Source organism: Myotis daubentonii, chromosome 8 (genome assembly GCF_963259705.1).
Source record: "Myotis daubentonii chromosome 8, mMyoDau2.1, whole genome shotgun sequence".
NCBI lineage: Eukaryota > Metazoa > Chordata > Mammalia > Chiroptera > Vespertilionidae > Myotis > Myotis daubentonii.
In genome coordinates, this window is record NC_081847.1 from 2,803,004 (window position 1) to 2,821,233 (window position 18,230).

At 59.4% G+C, this 18,230-nt stretch overlaps 1 protein-coding gene and 1 pseudogene across 5 annotated transcripts in view; one reads left to right on the forward strand and one right to left on the reverse strand.

Moving 5' to 3' along the window:
* Nucleotides 1–18,230, reverse strand: part of RTEL1 (regulator of telomere elongation helicase 1) — a 48,780-nt gene that overhangs the window by 4,822 nt on the left and 25,728 nt on the right. For all 5 annotated transcript variants that reach the window (XM_059704997.1, XM_059704998.1, XM_059704999.1 and 2 more), the window contains exons 9-25: nucleotides 17,525–17,590; nucleotides 16,762–16,912; nucleotides 8,585–8,623; nucleotides 8,437–8,515; nucleotides 7,592–7,689; nucleotides 7,142–7,197; nucleotides 5,287–5,355; nucleotides 4,626–4,707; nucleotides 2,072–2,204; nucleotides 1,861–1,974; nucleotides 1,737–1,777; nucleotides 1,476–1,561; nucleotides 1,287–1,364; nucleotides 930–1,007; nucleotides 403–549; nucleotides 216–331; nucleotides 20–143 (exon numbers count right to left, since the gene is read on the reverse strand). In XM_059704997.1, the coding sequence (XP_059560980.1) occupies nucleotides 20–143; nucleotides 216–331; nucleotides 403–549; nucleotides 930–1,007; nucleotides 1,287–1,364; nucleotides 1,476–1,561; nucleotides 1,737–1,777; nucleotides 1,861–1,974; nucleotides 2,072–2,204; nucleotides 4,626–4,707; nucleotides 5,287–5,355; nucleotides 7,142–7,197; nucleotides 7,592–7,689; nucleotides 8,437–8,515; nucleotides 8,585–8,623; nucleotides 16,762–16,912; nucleotides 17,525–17,590 (1,557 nt within the window). The remainder of the gene's footprint in view (nucleotides 1–19; nucleotides 144–215; nucleotides 332–402; nucleotides 550–929; nucleotides 1,008–1,286; nucleotides 1,365–1,475; nucleotides 1,562–1,736; nucleotides 1,778–1,860; nucleotides 1,975–2,071; nucleotides 2,205–4,625; nucleotides 4,708–5,286; nucleotides 5,356–7,141; nucleotides 7,198–7,591; nucleotides 7,690–8,436; nucleotides 8,516–8,584; nucleotides 8,624–16,761; nucleotides 16,913–17,524; nucleotides 17,591–18,230) is intronic.
* LOC132239132 (thymosin beta-4-like) lies at nucleotides 10,723–11,560 on the forward strand (annotated as a pseudogene).

The following is an 18,230-nucleotide window of genomic DNA, read 5'->3' on the forward strand; positions in this document are numbered from 1 at the left end:
CTGGGCATTCGGGACTCACTGTTTTCTGAGCCACCCGGAAGAACTGGGCCACATCTCGGATGACGTGGCCGAAGTGGTCGTATACTTGGACGTGGGGGCGCACCCAGGATGGCAGCTGGGCTCTGGTATCCGCACTGGTGAACCTGGGAGGGAGGGGCCATCAGCCCAAGTCCCGCCCACTCCAGCCGGGGCCCCATGCGGTGAAAGGGCCACACCTGTGGTCACAGAGGAAGACGGCCCCATAGTCGTGGCGATGCCGGATGACCCTCCCGATGGCCTGGTTCACAGCCCTGGACGCCTGCTGCCGGTACCAGTCCTGCCCAGAAAGGAACTGGGGGAGGGGAGGAGCTGGTCACAAGGTCTCCAGGCCACCAGGTCCCCGCCCACCACGTGGCACCTCACCTGGCCCGAGGCCCCACTCCGGCCCTTCATCTCATCTAGGAACTGCATCTTGAGGATGACCCGGGGGTCCTTGCGTGGGGGGTACGGGAGACCCGTGACAACTACCCCTCGGCCATTCACATCTGCGAAGTCCAGCCCCTCGCTGGCCTGGGGAGAGCACAGTCTTTACCCACAAGCCCCACAGGCGCCTGCAGACCTTCCTCAGGGTCGGCCCGACCCTCACGACACAAGCTCCCAGGTGTGGACAGTTAGGGACAGACCGCCAACCCTGGGCCAAGCCCTGGCTGGGGTGCACACTCCCAGAACCCCACGACCACTTGTCTGTCCTTGGAGCCTCCTCCTCCTTCCCACCCCTGCCCACCCCGCCGGCCCCAGCCAGGGTCAGGGGCTGCCCACCAAACTCGTATTTGCTGGAAGTGGGGCCCAAGGGAAGGGACCAGCCTGTTCCACCCACAGCGCAGTCCCCAGGCCCGTCACGAGCTCCTGTGGGTGAGGAAGACGGGCAGTGCACGTGGCACCAGACTCACCTTCCCCCGGCACACGGCCAGGAAGGCGGCCCCTCGGGATGCCGGGGAGGCGACAGCTGCGTAGTACGCGCCCATCACCTGAAGGAGAGACGGGTCACCCGGAGCAGGGCCCCGGCCCGGCACCTCGAGAGAGGCCCATGCACCCTCCTCTGGCAGCCGCTTCATGGCTGGGTTCCCAGGCTGACCTGCACCCAGCACCCAGGGCTGCTCAGTTTCCCAGAAAACACAGAGCCGGGCTGAGAGCCTTTCCTCCCAGGCACCTGCTGCCACCATCGCTGTGCCCTAGCTTTCCAGGAGGCAGCAGGCCCAGGCCAGCCCGGGCACCCACGGGGCAGGGGAGCCCCAGCGAGCTCGCACCTCTGAGAAGCTGCCCTTGCTCCTCGGCTCCACAAACAAAGGCTTCAGGGCCTCGAGCCCCCTGGCACAGCCCCGGGCCTGCGGCAGGGAGGAGGGGACAGCAGGCGTGAGACCTGGCAGCCGCGGCCGCACCAGCCGCGCTGGCCACGGGGCTGCCCTCCCACCCTGGGCCACGCGAAGGGAACGCACCCGCCAGAACTCCAGGCTCTTCTCCAGGACGGGGTAGGAGGGGAAGAAGACCAGGAGCCCGTGGGGGACCACGCGCGCGATGTTGACTGGAAGCGAGCGGCCGCGGTCAGTGGGAAGGGCGCCCAGCGGCCCCGCCGGCTGCCCCAGGAGGAGAAAGCGGGGAGGGTGCAGGGCTGGGCAGGGCGAGGCGGGCTCCCCAGACACCATGGATGGGTGGGGTCCAGGGTGGGACAGCCGGGCCAGGGATTCCCGGGAACTCACCTAGCGCCTTCCCCAGAGAGGACAAGCACTCGTCAGAGAACCTGCATGAAGCCGGGAGGCTGCTGCCACGTGGGTCCCAGCACTGGGCCCGCCCACTCGTCCTCCCTAGGCCAGGTCCCCCTACCGTTTGTCAAAGGCGGAGCTCAGCTGGGCTCCATCAGGGCCTCTGGGGACAATCCCCACCCAGATCTGGTGCTTGTCAATGACGTGCGGGTTCTCCAAGCAGACTGGGAAGGGGCTGGCGGCAGCGGTGGAAGGCAGGGATGTCCCCCGTGAAGTTCTGAACCCCCAACACCCAGACTATCACCCCCCAGCCCGGGTAGGGGCAGCCTTACATCTGCATCTCCAGGGCGAAGGAGGACACGGGGGCCAGCGTGCCGCTGGTGAGGAGGAGCGTGCGCACGCCCTGGCGGACCAGCTCGCGCATGCAGCAGCCGGGGCTGAAGCACCAGTAACTGAGCACCTTCCCTGCAGGACGAACATGAGGCTGGGACTCAGTCACCCACAGGGAGGCCCATGACCGCCACCCGCAAGTCTTCCATAGGCAGCCGCTGGGTGCATCCGAGTGTGACCGAGGGGCCTGCCCAGGGGCCTGGGGAACAGGAAGTTGAGCCAGAGAAGCTGGGACAGACAGTGGGTCACCTCCAGAGAGGCCGGCCAACCCCAACCCCAGACATGGAGACACAGGCCACAGGCACCCCAGGAAGGAAGCGAGCCCCACCTCCGACACCCGGGCCTCCAGGGACACAGACGCTGGAGCTGCAGAGAGGAGGCAGCTCAGGCCTGGGAGGCAGGAGCAGCAGGGGTGCCACCCGCTCACAGGGAGTGGCAGTCCCTCGTCCTGGCCCGCTGGGAAGGAGACCCGGCCCACCCGCTTCCCCCAGGCAGACACGCCTGCCTCCCACTCGCTGCTCCCCACGCTCAGGAAATGACTTCAAACAGGGCTCTAACGTCAAGACTAGGTCACAGGTCAGCAGAAACACTTCCAGAAAAGAACGAGCCACTTTCTGGGGCCAGAGACCCTTTTCCACTTTCAGGATGGGATCTTGCCTGTGACGTGGACGGAGGACGAGGCGGCCTGGGCCAGCCCTGCGTGGACATCAAGGGGCCATGCACTAAACCCCGACAAGCTCACGGAGGCTGCAGGGCAGCCCCACAAACTCGGAACCGGAAGTAACCATCGGGACGGCCTGAACATACAGATCCCAGACTAACAGCGGGTCCCCCCTAGGCCTGCAGCTTCCTTGACAAAGGCCAGTCTTCCCCTTGACTAAGCCTGGTGTGGTCTGTTCGCACCTACAGCCGACCTTGGGGATGGCAGCGTGATCTCCCTGGCAGACCCCTCAGAGCAGAGTCCACAGAACCCCTCCTTGTCCCCTTGTCCCCCTCATACCATCTCTATGTGGAGTAAATTGTAACAACCCTGTACCCACCAATGGAAAACTTTGTGTCTGATTTTTTGATCCCCTCCCAGAGGCAGGCAGCCCCACTTCGCTTCTCCCACCTCCCCACCGCCGACGGAGCTCATGGACGGAATAAGCTGCAGAACCGCATTCTCCGGAGCATTTTCTCAATCCCTTCAGATTTTGCTTCCCAACAATTGTCAGTTTGGCTCAAACAAACTTATAAAAATTCTCTACAGGTTTGGGTGTTTCCTACATCGCCATCTGCCACAGCAGAGACAGGTGCCCTAGGAGAGCGTGTGGGCCCTGGAGCCAGGCCTTGGCCTGCACGCCTCTGTGCCCGGGCCTCCCCTCCACCCCCAGCTTTCAGGGAGGCTGGAGATGATCCAACTTCCTATAAACACCCACCCAGGAGTGGCTGCTTCTGAGAATCCTCTCGCTCTCAGAGGTACAGGAACACGGTCACTGCACCCACTCACCCTCCGCACCTACACCTGCCAGGGCTAAGACCCAGCTGGCCTCCCGAGATCATGGTGCTGTGTGAGGGGCGAACTGATCCCGGCACGACCGCCCCACACTCCTAACCCTCTGTCCCTGCTCAGCTCCACTAGACAGCAGGCGGCAGCCCGAGGAGAGTGGAGGAGAGCAGAGGGGTGCTGAGAGCTGACCTGGAGCAGGTGGCAGTGGTGGGCTGCCAGCAGCACTGGGGACTGCCCAGGATGGGGGTGGCCTTGACCACAGCACCATCACATTACCCTGGAGCTGTTGGGCTACGAACCCCACCCTAAGTCTAAGTCCCCAGGGGCAGTGGCCAGGACTGGGCACCTCAGGAGTCTGTGCCTGAGCCGACACAGGCCACCCCACACCAGGAGCCACGGTGTGCCTGCACAGACCGAGGACCCAGGGCAGCAGGGGAAGCTGATAGGAAGAGGGCAGGACTCACGACAGGCCTGAGCTCACAGAGGGTGTCAGGGAAACGGGGCCCGCCCCCGGGGACCCGAGTGATATCGGCCAGCAGACCCCTCCGACGCAGCCGAGGCCTGTGGCGTGGCCTCAGCCTGAACCTGCCCCACATCGGCGCCCGGCTGGACGGTGAAAGCGCAGCACACCGTCAGGGGCCGGCGACGCTTCTCAGAACGTCCTGGGTGGCCCTGGTCGGTTTGGCTCAGGGGGTAGAGCGTCAGCCTGGGGACTGAAGGGTCCGGGTCTGATTCCGGTCAAGGGCACATGCTCAGGTTGCGGGCTCGATCCTCAGTAGGGGGCGTGCAGGAGGCAGCCAATCCATGATTCTCTCTCATCATTGATGTTTCTATCTCTCTCTCCCTCTCCCTTCCTCTCTGAAATCAACAAAAGTGTTTAAAAAAAAGAAAGAAAACATCCCGGCTGGTGTGGGAGGCCTGGCACGACTCAGGTGCCGCCCAGCCGCCTCGCAGGCCTCTCCCTGGGGTCGGGCAGGGGAGCGTGTCCGGTCCCCCAGGCGCCATACCTTGCCTTCTGGACGCCGTGGAGCTCCAAGCATCTGACCGATGAGCTGTCCCCCGGTGGCTGGTGTCAGGGTGGATGTGTACCTGGAGGGAAGAATGGACAGGTGTCCTGAGCCCCCCACCTGTGGCCCCCCTTCTGGAGGCGGCCCCCACCCCATAGGACAGAGACCCCTGCCCATCGCCCCTCACGGAGGCGGCCCCCATCCCATAGGACAGAGACCCCTGCCCATCGCCCCTCACGGAGGCGGCCCCCATCCCATAGGACAGAGACCCCTGCCCATCGCCCCTCACGGAGGTGGCCCCCATCCCATAGGACAGAGACCCCTGCCCATCGCCCCTCACGGAGGCGGCCCCCATCCCATAGGACAGAGACCCCTGCCCATCGCCCCTCACGGAGGCGGCCCCCACCCCATAGGACAGAGACCCCTGCCCATCGCCCCTCACGGAGGCGGCCCCCACCCCATAGGACAGAGACCCCTGCCCATCGCCCCTCACGGAGGCGGCCCCCACCCCATAGGACAGAGACCCCTGCCCATCGCCCCTCACGGAGGCGGCCCCCACCCCATAGGACAGAGACCCCTGCCCATCGCCCCTCACGGAGGCGGCCCCCACCCCATAGGACAGAGACCCCTGCCCATCGCCCCTCACGGAGGCGGCCCCCACCTTGTAGGACTGAGAGGCTTCGGGCCCCACTGGGGAGCTGCCCTCGGCAGGGTCTATGCTGAACACCATCTGAAAGGAGATGAGGGCAAGTCAGCAGGACACACCACACAGGACAGACAGACATGCAGGGTGTCGTCATCGCCTGCCCCTGCCTTCCTGCCAACAGCACCTCTGCCTGTCCCCTCCCCTCCCCTCAGGCCCCCAGCTGGGAGATGCACAGGAGTTTCAGTCACACCAGCTTGAGTCCCCTGTGACCTCCCATGGTGCCTGCCATGCTGTCTCCCCTTCTTCTCCACTCCCCACCCTTCATGACCCCTTCCCCCCGGAACAACCTCGAGTGGGCGTGCACGCAGCACTGTCCAGTGGCTGGGCCTGTCCTGCCTGATGCCCAGCGGGCCTGTGCATAGTGGCATCCGTGCCTGGCAGCACCAGCATCCTGTCGACTGGTCCCACACGTGAGCAGGTCGCACACCATCTCGGGGCCCACATCCTGCCTGCTCTGTCCCTTTGAAGCTGGCCTCGTTCAGTCTCCAGCCTGCACCAGCTTTAGACCCTCTACCCTGCACAAACCATGAGCTTCCGTGTTTCCCACAGGCTGTCCGTCTGACCGGCCCACCGCCCCACCGTGGAACAGAGAGCACCCAGGGCTCCAGGGCCAGGCCAGCAGCACACCAGGACCCTATCCATACCCCCAGCACAGCCCTGTTTGGAGGCCTGTGGCCCTGAATGGGATGAGCTGCTGCCCATCATATTCTCTCCGGCTGGAGGGGACAGGCCAGCAGCACACCAGGACCCTATCCATACCCCCAGCACAGCCCTGTTTGGAGGCCTGTGGCCCCGAATGGGATGAGCTGCTGCCCATCATATTCTCTCTGGCTGGAGGGGACAGGCCAGCACGCACACCAGGACCCTATCCATACCCCCAGGACAGCCCTGTTTGGAGGCCTGTGGCCCCGAATGGGATGAGCTGCTGCCCATCATATTCTCTCCGGCTGGAGGGGACAGGCCAGCACGCACACCAGGCCAGCAGGGGACTCCCCGTCACCCACCAGGGATCACTCAGAGCAGCTGCCGCAGGAAATTCCAAACTGGCTGAGCAGTTTGGGTTCGAGTCTGGAGGGCAGAGACCTGCTCCACCACTGGGCACCGAGGAGGGAGGGCTCCCACGCACCACCGGCCCGGAGGGTCCTCGGAGAGGCCTCTCGCAGCGGGCCTGACCACGCCCGCCGGCCCCGCCGCCAGCAACTGAGGGAGAGCGGCGGGCTCCGCAGCGGACGGAGGGCAGCGTGCTGCAGCTGGGGGCAGGACGTGGCGGTGCCCAGTGGCCTGAGGTGTGGCATCCCCACTGGGTCTGCAGAGGAGGGGGCTCACCGACCCCGGGTGGCTGCCCCACCGAAAGCAGCTTCCCGGGCCCAAGGTGAGGCCGGCCTGGCTGGGACGTGGGGACCACGCCGCTGACTGAGTCCAGCAGCCGCAGGCCCCGCCTGGGCTCACGGGCATCGCCTGAACACACTCGCCAGAGCCGCATGGCTCTCCAGGGATGGCGGGCTCTGCGGCCAGACATGGGGCTGGGAGTAGAGCCTCCCCCTCTGTGATGGGCTTACACTCAGACTTGCCCTGGAAAGCGGCTTCAGGAAAAGGCCTGAGAAGGCTTTTGCCCACTGCCCCTGGTGCAGTGCGGCCCGAGGCAGGCAGTGAGCTCAGGCGGGACGGCAGCCTGAGGGCTGAGGCTCTGAGGCAGGAGGTGCGCAGGCCTGGCCCTGCCCCAGGTCGAGGCCGAGTGACAAGTGCAGGAGAAGGAAGCACCCCACTTCCATGGGGAAAGGAGCCGCCTGCATGGCGCCCCTGGTCCTACCTGGATGATGTCCGCGAGCTTCTGCAGTCCCGCCGTGTTGGTGAACAGCCCTGCGCCTGTGGGAGCAGCGGGCACTGACCACAAGGCTGCAGCCTCAGGAGCCAGGAGCCTCCTGGACATGTGCTAAGCTCCGCCTCACCCCAAATCCACAGGGGCCACCTGGGGAAGGGGCTTGCCTGCTCTTACCCGTGTGTCTCCAGAGTATCAGTGAGAGGGAGCAAATAAGGTTGAGGCTGCCCAGTCACCCCCCCACCCCCGCCCAAGAGGGAACAGAGCCTGGCGGGGCCCACAGCTCCGTGACCCTGCTCTTCTGGAAAGCTGACTAGGAACAGCTGGCTAGTGCAAAGCTGGACCGAGCACCACAGGGCACGGCACCATGCCCGCATGTCCCCTGTCCGTGGCACTCCCCGCGGCACAGGCAGCAGGAGGCGCAGGGCGGGTGGGACTCACGTCCGGCCAGGTGCTGGATGATCTGGTCCAGGGACTCCAAGATGCAGCCCTTGGTCTGAAGTGTGATCTGGGCCTCGGCAAACAGCTCGAAGATGTAGCTGCCGGGGAGAGAGTTGACCAGCTGGGCTCTGGGAACCTAATGGCCAATGGCTTTTCAGAAACGAGCCCTGAGCCCTCTCGGAGGCACCTGGAGGGGACAGCCTCTGCGCCAGGAGCCCCCGGGCCCGGGCTCCAGGTGGAGGTCGTCAGGGCCCCCTGAGGCCGTGGCTCTCGCAGCTTTGGGGAGAGATGGGAGGGCAGCACCAGATCTGGGCGCCGTGGTGTGGGGCAGGGCAGGCAGGGGCTTGCTTCATCTGGGAGGCAACGGGGTGTCTGTGAGCATCTGAGCGCAGCAGAGCAGACGGCGGCCTGTGCTCTGGAATGTTCCTGACGAATCCAACCCTCGACAACCTGGCCTGGTCCCAGCACAGTGTCAGCTGTGGACTGAGGGGGCTACCACCAGCCTCAGCCAGGACCCGGCACCCGCCTGCAGGAACCAACTCCACTGCCCAGCTTCAGGGCGGCCTAGACGTCGGGCTGTCAGAATAGCCTGGGCCCTCTGAGGCCTAAGGAAGTGGCTGGTGTGACTGCACTTTCCGTCTTAGCAGAAGGTGTGCTTGGGCTGGCGTCTGAGCACCAGAGGACGGGACACAGCAGAGACCAGTGCACATCCGGGTGAGTCAGCAGCCCTCCTGGGCCTCCAGACCTGGGAGGGACCCCACTGGGCAGCCAGGACAGAGCCCCACACACGTCTGGCTCCAGGTGCAGGCAGGGCCTGGGGTCAAGGGCCAGTCCCAGTCCCTCACCTCCCCGGCTTGGTGACACCTCCATCACCTCCAGGCAGCTCCACGGCATCGATGGCGCCCTCCAGGCGAAGCAGGATCACTGCGGAGCACAGGTGGTCAGGGCAGCACCAGCCAGTGTGGGGGGGTGGGGGGTGGGAACAGCACTTACTCTTCAGCTTCGCAATGTCCTCCAGCTCCATGGTCAGCCCTGGGAGAGAAAGGGGCAAACCCACAAGTGTGCGTCACCCACTGCAGGGAGGGAGCCCCGCAGGGAGAACTCTACCTCACAGCGGAGCCAGAGCTGAAGCCGCGAGCGCTGGGCGCCTTGCCTGGGGCAGTGACCGATGTCCCACGCACCGTCGCCCACTGAGAGCACCCAGGGCTCCCGGGAAGCATGGCTGAGGCTGGGACAGGAAAAGCAGGGAGGAGGTGTGACCCCATCTACAACTACGGGAACCAAAAGGACAGAGGTGCCCGCGTGACAGCAGCAGGAGATGGGACACCTGAGTTCAATAATGACGAAACTGTCGCCTGTGATTCCATACACGTGCCCATGGGGCAGTGACTATTCCCCTCCTGCTGACAAGGGACCAACAATAAGTTGGGAACAAATTCAAACTCCCAGATTTGAAAACTGGAAAGGTGAAGGGGAAAAACAAGCATATGTTCTGCCGTTCCCATAAGAGCAGCCTCACCACCGAGCAAGTGAGGCGCCGAGCACCCTGAGAGACTCGCTCCTGCTAATAAATCAAACAGCCCACAGGCGCATCCTATGGAAGGGGTGGATCTGGGCACCAAGCGTCACAATGGTACTGGCCGAGCGAGCCCAGGACCGTGCACCTCCGGCCTGCCCTCGAGCCCAGCACCAGGGGCAGCAGGGCCCGAGGGACCACAAGGAGCCAGAGCCAGAGCCAGCGGGCCTGTTGGCACCCGGAGCTCAGACCTCAGCCTCCAGGTGTAGCCCAGCGGCCACACCAGTTCATGTGTCCACCAGGACGGAGGACAGGTCTGACTGTCCCGCCTGCTCGCAGCAGTCACTGTCCTCCGTTCTGACAGCAGCCACCCACCTTGCTGCCGAAGAGTGATGTGTCTTTTTTTTTTAATCAGAAGAGAAAGTTTATTTAGAAAGTGACAGAAGTGGAAGTGAGCCTCTGGGCTGTGCAGGCTCAGGAAACAAGTCACAGAAGCAAGAGAAGGGCCGTGGGGTGACAAAAAGGCAAAGGCAGGCGCCTAGGGTGAGGACGGGAGGGGCTCCTGAGGGAGAGCCCCCGTGGCTGCGTCCGCTGGGACAGCGCCCTCGCAGGAGAGTCCATCACGCCTCCGCCCTTCGTTACCGGCTGTCTCTCAGCTTCAGAGTCGCCGGCACATTTTAGATGCAAATCCCTCGTCAGTTATGGTTGACAGGTTTCTCCCACTCTGTGGGCTGTCTCTCTGCTTCCGGGACCGTGTCCTCCGAAGCCCAATCTATCTACCGTTTGGTGACTGTGCTGCTGGCGTCAATTCTAGGAATCCATGCCTCAGGCAAGGTCATGGGGACGGCCCGGGGGCCACAAAGAAGGGAAAAGGAGCACCCCGTGGTGAACTCCCCTGGGAGCCCCCGTGTGGAAGTCAGAGCCAAGTGTGGAATGGGCTGGACGTGACGAAGGGCACCTCACATCTGTGCCCTCCCTCCCAACGCCGGAGCCCAGGGACTGAGAGAAACCACAGACAGTCCCCACTCAGGGACACGCTCCCTGACCACCCTGCTCAGGCCTCGAGGTCTCAAGAACAGGGAGGCCTGAGACCCATCGGGGAGAGCAGCTGCGGGAGGGCGAGGCGTGTCGCGCACACAGGCAGGGACCCGAGGGCGAACCACGGACATCGCCCACCCACACCTCGTAGGATGCTGTTGCCAAAAAAATGAAGGCCGTCCAACAGCTGCCGAGATGCTCAATCGCACTCCTCAGAGGAAAGCAGCTCGGGACTGCAGAGACACCCCATCCATCGCCGTGGCCCAACCTCAAAGGCCTGCGTCCGCCAGGGGACGGGCGGACACCGTGCCCGCCGCTGCTCTATCCACAGCACACACCACCCGCTAGCCCGGCCGCCCACTTCTGGGAATTCACCCTGAAGAAGTACCGCAAACAAGAGGAAAGTGCGCACACACGAGGTTACTCATTACTGCGCTGTTTGTCATTGCAAAGTCCGGGAACCAGCTCGGCCCGAGGACACGCTGGGCAGATGCAGAACGCCCGCGGGGGGGGGGGGGGGGGCAGCGGAGCGAGAGCAGGGCGCCTGCCCACGAGGCGCTCGCAGCACTCGAGGGCGTGCACCGGGCACAGCGCCCACAGGCACGGACGCCGTGCAGGAAAGCCGCGTGGAGGAGGTCGGGCGCCTCTCCTTGGGCTCTTGCTCGGCTCCCTCTGAACATGCCTGACAAACCCGACATGGCTGAGATTGAGAAATTTGATAAGTTGAAATGGAAGAAGACAGAAACGCAAGAGAAAAATCCACTGCCTTCAAAAGAAACGAAAACAGGGAAAGCAAGCAGGCGAATCGTAATGAGGCGCACACCGCCCATGTGAGCTGCACATTCCCCGAGCATTGCCTTATCTTACTTCTTCCAGCTGTTTAACTTCGTAAGATGCAAAGAGGTTGGACCAGTTTAAGTGACTGTGCTGCCCCTTACACATCACAACTACTGACAACGAAGCCGCCCTGCCGGCCCTCTGCCAGCTGGCTGGCAGGGAGGGGGAACTTGCACGCTGCTGAAGGCAGGAGCTGGGTGGGACAACGGTGAGTCTAGAGTAAACCCAGCTGGTCCAAGGGGTCCTGTGGGCGGTAAAATGCAGTGTTATCAGAGTGCCATTTTTTTGTTAAAATGATTTTAATTATTGGAATGCACAATTTTTTAAATATGCAAATAAAAAGTTTTAAAGCCTGAAAAAAAAAGAACAGAGTGGAAAAAGGAGAGAGAACAAGTAAAATGTACCCATAAAGGCAAAGAAAGAATAAACTAGAAACTAATAAGACACTGCTCTTGAGTATACTATTACTTTGATATCTGGAACCATGCGAATGTTTCAAATACTATAAAAAAAGCTGGTGTGGCTCAGTGGTTGAGTGTCAACCCATGGCTCGGTTCCGGTCAGGGCACATGTCTGGGTTGCGGTCAGGGCACAGGCCTGGGTTGCAGGCTCGATTCCCAGTGGGGGGCATGCAGGAGGCAGCCGAACAATGACCCTCTCTCATCACTGATGTTTCTCTCTCTCCCTCTCCCTTCCTCTCTGGAATCAATAAAAATACATTAAAAAATAAAAATAAAATAAAAATCAATGGGAAAATGTCCTCACAAGAGGACTAACAAAAAAAAAAGAAATACGAACAGAAACAAATTATGTCAATTGCATACCGTGACCCAGTGAGGGAGGGAGGAGGCGGCCCGAGCAGCCCTGCAGGCTGCATGCCCCGCACACTCCAGCTTCGCTCTGGGAAGCACGGCCAACGCGCAGCCCGGGAGTGGGGTGTGTTTCTTCCGGTGGCACAGTGATTCTGAAACAACCGTCTGGGTAGTCGAGGCTCCAACGAGTGAGTAAAATGTTGAGGAACACGGAAGCGGGTTTTCTCACTCAGCACGGGCAGGCGCCCAGGGGAAGTGCAGGCCCCGGGACAGAGGAGGCCCCGCACACGGAGCACGCAGGCAAGAGCACCGTGAGCACCTGGTCCCGTGGGGACACACAGAAGCAGGAGATCTTGCATGAGTATTCCAGCCAGGGAATGGGAGGTGCCAGGTGGTGCAGGCGTAAACACTGCAGGATCATTCATTCACGGAGAACCGTCAATGGAGGCCACAAATCGCTTAAGGATTACAAACAGGAAAACAGTGACTTCACAGGAGAAAGCCTGGCTGTCGCCACTTCACCCAGGAAAAAGTCAGTGTCACCGTGAGACTGACAGATGTTGGATGTGCGACCTGATGGCTGACCCCTGCCCGAAGTTCACAACTGGGAGCTGTGAGGACCAGCAGACAAACCAAGTCTGCAGGACATGCACCACTCACTGTAACTGACGTTCTCTTCACAGACTCCAGGGAAAGGCTGTCCAGCCTATAGCCAGAGCCACAGGCCCAGGCAGGGCCCAGCTCCCGCACAGACCAGCCGGCCCGGTCATGCTTCAGGCTACAGTGACAGCCGAAAAGGTCTCCTTTGGTCTGTCCGTGAGACAAGACTGCAGTATCTGCGCTGATTTCCTGAGCAGGTCACCGCACTGTGGCCACAGGAGCACCCTGGTCTCAGGAGGCACCTGCACCTGCACTGCCCACATGACAGGGAGGCTCGTCCAAGGGGGCAAACCTTAGCAAGGGGGGGTCTAGGTGACGGGCAAGAGGTTCTTTACCAGCAAGTTATCTGCAAATTTGACATGATTTCAAAATAAAAGTTACATGCAACAAAGGTGAGCACTTCAGAGCAAGACAAAGACATGAAACAACACAACTCAGGTTTAAAAACTCAGAAATGAAGTGACGGACTCACATGGAGTGAGAAGGAAAGTAAAGAATCATTTTGGAAATGAGGACTGAATGAGAAGGAACACAGAAGCAGAAACAGGCCACAATCAGGGCCTTAGAAATTGCAGGCAGAATAAGGAATTCATACAACTCAACCAAAGGAAGTCAAACAACACAATTAAAAATGGGCAAAGGACCTAAATAAACACTTCTCCACAGTGGGCATACAGATGGCCAAGAGACATGAAAAAATGCTCAACGTCACTGATCATTCGAGAGATGCAAATTAAAATGACAATGAGGTACCACTCACACCTGTCAGAATGGTTACCATCAACAAATCAACAAATGACAAGTGCTGGCTTGGCTGTGGAGAAAAGCAAACCCTCGTACACTGCTGGTGGGAATGCAGACTGGTGCAGCCATTATGGAAAACAGCATGGAGTTTCCTCAAAAAATTAAATATGGATCTGCCATTTGACTCAGTGATCCCACTTCTAGGGATATCTATAATAATAAAAGCGTAATATGCTAAATTAGACCAGACAGCCGAACGACCTTCCAGATGAAACCAGGGTTGCGAGGGCCGAGCCCCTTGCATGAATTTCGTGCATCGGGCCTCTAGTATCCTAAGAAACCCGAAGCACCAATCAGAAAAGATGTGTGCACCCCTATGCTCACAGCAGCACAATTTACAATAGCAAAGATCTGGAAACAGCCCAAGTGCCCATCAGTAGACGAGTGGATAAAAAGCCTGTGGTACATTTAACCATGGAATACTATGTAGCAATAAAAAGAAGGATCTCTTACCCTTTGAGGCAGCATGGAGGGACCTGAGAGTATCATGCTAAGTGAAGTCAGTCAGTCAGAGAAAGACAAGTATCACAGGATTGCATTCATATGTGGAATCTAAGTAACAAAATAAACTGATGAACAAAGAAGATCCGGAGACACGGAAGCATGGAACAGAGTGTGGAATCTCAGAGGGAAGGTGGGGAGGGTGGGTGGGTAGGAGCTAATCCCCAAAGACCCTGTATGAAAATATGCATAACCCAATAGGGTGCTGAAAACCTGGGGTGGGGGGTGGTGGCTGGAGGGGGTCAATGGGGGAAAAGGGGGACATATTTTAATACTTCCAACAATAAAGATTTAAAAAAAGAAAAAAAGAAACTGCAGGTGGATACAAATGTCGTTATCTCCCTGTCGCACACCTGGAACTCAATCAAAGAAAAAGAAGTCAAAGAAGCCAGAGACAGGAGGATTGGAGAGGGGAGCTGACTCCGGCGAAGCTCAGACGCAGGGAAACAGCCCAAACACACAGCTTCGGGACACGCTGAGAAAGCACATCACATACAGGGCAACACTGATCAGAAGAATCCAACCGAGACAACAGAACCGCTGGGCTTTAAAGATAAAATCCTAAAAGGACTCATGGCTTCTGAAATAAACTGCATTTTAAAATTAGCCAGGTTGAAGTCATCCTAGGTAGCCTGCTTCTGGGTAAGTGCCTGGGAGCCCGCACAGTCCTCAGACGCGGGTCCGGGTGCTGCCTGTGGCTGGCTGAGGAAACCGGAAGCAGGAAGGGCGGGTCACGAGGCATGGCTGGGGCAGGCCTGAGCCCTGTTCAGGACACTGCAAGGCCAAAGCTATTTTCCTGATGATAATGCGAGTAAGTGACAATCACACTATCCTATTTGCCTTTTTATCTCTTGTTATTTCATAAATATACATACAGTGCAATTTCCAGAGGCTGCATGTGGGAGGCAGATAATGACCCCCAACACGTCCAGACCCTGATCCCCGGAACCTGTAAGCATGTCACCTCTCATGCCAAAAGGGCCTTCACAGGTGGAATGATGTTAAAGGACCTGAGATGGGAGATCATGCTGGGCCTTCAGGTAGGAGGGAGGCAGAGGGTCAGAGGAGAGGGGACAACAGAGCAGAGGTCAGAGGGCTGTGGGGCCCAGGGCTAAGGATGCAGCACTTCTACAAGCTGGGAAAGGCCAGAAACGGGGTCCCCCAGAGCCCCAGGAGGAAGGCGGCCCTGCCAGCCTGTTTGGGACCTGTGAGAACCACGGGAGAATCAGGCGGTGTTGCTTTAAGTCACCGAGTCTGTAGTGACTGTCACAGCAGCAGCCGTGACCAGGACCCGGCTCGATAGGGCTGCCACAGCAAATCCAAAGCACAGTGTGAGGTGCACCTTTCTTCCCTCGTGCCAGACATTAGAGAGATTAGCCAAACTGTGAGACACTGTCACTCTTCTAATTTTTAAAAAGTATTTTTCGCCTAGCCGGTGTGGCTCAGTGACTGAGGGTCGACTTATGAACCCAGAGGCAGTGGTTCAATTCAGGTTGTGGGCTCGATCCCCAATGTGGGGTGTGCAGGAGGCGGATAATCAATGATTCTCTCTCATCACTGATGTTTCTATCTCCCTCTCCCTCTCCCTTCCTCTCTGAAATTTCAAAAAAAAAAAAAAAAAAAAGTCTGAGCCTCAGGCCTCAGTCTGAGTCTCTCTCTCTTTTTTAAAAAAATATATTTTATTAATTTTTTTACAGAGAGGAAGGGAGAGGGATAGAGAGTTAGAAATATCGATGAGAGAGAAGCATCAATCAGCTGCCTCCCGCACATCCCCCACTGGGGATGTGCTCGCAACCCAGGTACATGCCCTTGACTGGAATCGAACCCGGGACTCTTCAGTCCACAGGCCGACGCTCTATCCACTGACCCAAACCAGTCAGGGCCAGTCTGAGTCTCTTACCAAGATTTAAAAATTAAATAAAATTTTTTTTTAAAGTTTCCATTTTCTTTGCTCACACAGTATCCAGAGACATAACTCACATAAACCACCTTTAGCCAGATTTAACGTAAAGGGTCCTGAAGCCACAAAGATTGAGAACTCCAGCGCTAAACAAATGCCATTTACAAACTCTCCATCTCCCAGGGCAGGTGTGTGTGGGTGGGGGAGGCCGGGGACGTGCCGGGAGGGCAGTCAGCGTGGGTGAGAGGTGAGGGGCCACCTGGCCTGCTCCCTGTGCAGCCTGTCCACGTGTGTGATCACAGAGGTACGTGGACACGAGGCTGTCCACACCACCTGGGCCCCACGCCCATGTGAGGACACAGAACACCTGATCACGTCCACAGCATGAAGCATGAATGCTAAAAAGCCGGGAGCAACTGCTGGAAACACCACCACAAAGTAGGCTGGCCTCACAAACCTGGAGTCCTCGTTAGCCACTAACAAAGGCCACGGAGAACTTGTGGACACACTATCACATCCATCAAAGGTTTCTCCATAAACCAAGATTACTGCTGCCCGGGGAAAACCCTGGGAACAAACCTAGGAGTAGGTGGCACGTGGACCATGCTCACAGATCATTAAAAACGTCTCCATGGCCCTAGCTGGTTTGGTTCAGTGGATAGAGTGTCGGCCTGCAGACCTAAGATCCCCAGGTTCGATTCCGGTCAATGGCATGTACCTTGGTTGCAAGCCCAAACACCAATCCTGGTTGGGGCGCGTGTGGGAGGCAACCAATCCACATGTCTCTCTCAGATCGATGTTTCTCTCACTCTCTCTCTCCTTCCCTTCCACTCTCTCTAATAATCAACAGAAAAATATCCTTGGGTGAGGATTAACAAAAAACCACGTCTCCACGGTTAATACATTTGTTTTCACTTTTACACAGCACATGGGCTGGGAAAGGATGCAAGGTCTTCAAAAAATGCCAGAAGGGTTGGGCAGAACCCTGTGAGGCCCTGGGAAGTCTCTGGCAGTATCCCCAGATGCCAACGTGCAAGGGCCCTGGGAAGACAGCCACTGGGGCAGACCTCACCCGTCCTCGGTGTCCTGCCCATAAGCTCACCTGAGTTGGTGTCTGCGCTGAACTCCAGGCGGAGCTCCCCCTGCTGCGCTGCCCTACTCTGTTCCTCCAGGATCTGGTCAATGACGTCCAATCCAGAGGCCACATCGTGGGGCGTCAGATCAAAGGACGCCGACTCCTCGCACATCTTCTCCTGAGAGGCCAAGCACGCAGTGTGACGTGAGCAGGAGCTGGGCCTGGGGAGCTCCAGGAGGCAGGGCCTGGGGGTGCAGTGCTAAGGAGAGTGGGGAGCCCAGCCCTACCCACAGGCTCTGAAACTAGGTCACAAACATCCCACGATAGCAGACTACCCACTCAGCAGCCTACCCACTCAGCAGCCGAGCCCAGACCAGTGTTTGAAGCTACTTCGAGCAGCCAACACTTCATAAATGGAAATTTCCCATTAAAATCTAGATTTCTGGCTGCTCTCAAAGTCAGATCTGGTCCATGGGCAGGAAGTGCCTGGAGCTGAGTGGGGCTGAGGGCTGCCATCCACACTGGACACCGAGCCGTCGTGGAGCCGCCCCCGCTCCAGAGCATGAACACGGCTGCCTGGCAGCCTCGCTCCCGGGCCTGGTCAAGGCCACTGCTCCTGGGAACACAGGCCCTGGCAGAGGCCACATGCTGATTGGGGGCGCAGGCGACAGGTCTGCTTGGTCCTGACATTCAGCGCCACAGGGGCTGGGACACAAAGGTCTGTGCTGCTCTCTGCGGGGAAGAGGCAGAGGGAGGGAGGGAGGGCGTGGGGAAGGCCACCAGCACTCACCACATTGTGAGCTTCATCGAAGATCACCACCGTCCCCTTCAGGTCGATGCCGTGTGCCCGGCGACTCTGCGGGGCGGGGAGAGGACGCAGGGCTGCAGCGGAGTGGGGCGGCCACTGCCCCTCAGGGCCCTGGAGGCCAGGAGCAGAGGCTCAGGGCGCACAGCCCTGGTGGGCCTCAGTCCCATACCACCCGGGACACACGGCAGGCCCTCTGATACCTGCTGCTGGGTGGCGGCGAGTTGTAGCCACTGGGCACTGCCCACCACCAGAGCTGGACATCAGGTGTGTGTCCTAGTGACACGTAGCACAAGGGAGCAGGCCGTGACCCTTTGCCACAGCAGGCTAAGCAGCCACAGAATGGAGACCACCCAGCACCTGTCACGGGGTGCGCTGGTGGAGGTGTTTACACCCCAGGTGGGGGGGAAGTCACCTGCAGAGGGGTCTGGCATCCGTACTTCTTTTCAGCTTAATCTTAATTCTCATAAAATAAAGTGCCCATTTTAAGTGTGCTATCAAGAGGTGACATCCCTGTTGTATGACCCCCTCTTCCTATGAGCAGGGACCAGGACTGTGGGGTCAGGCAGGGGGCTCCTGTGTGGGCGTGCTCTCCCAAGCCCACGCATGTGGCTGCGTGGAGCACAGGTCACCCCTTCTGATTGCTCGTAGCTGTTCTTGGGACACCAGCTGTTGATGGACAGGGCTGTCC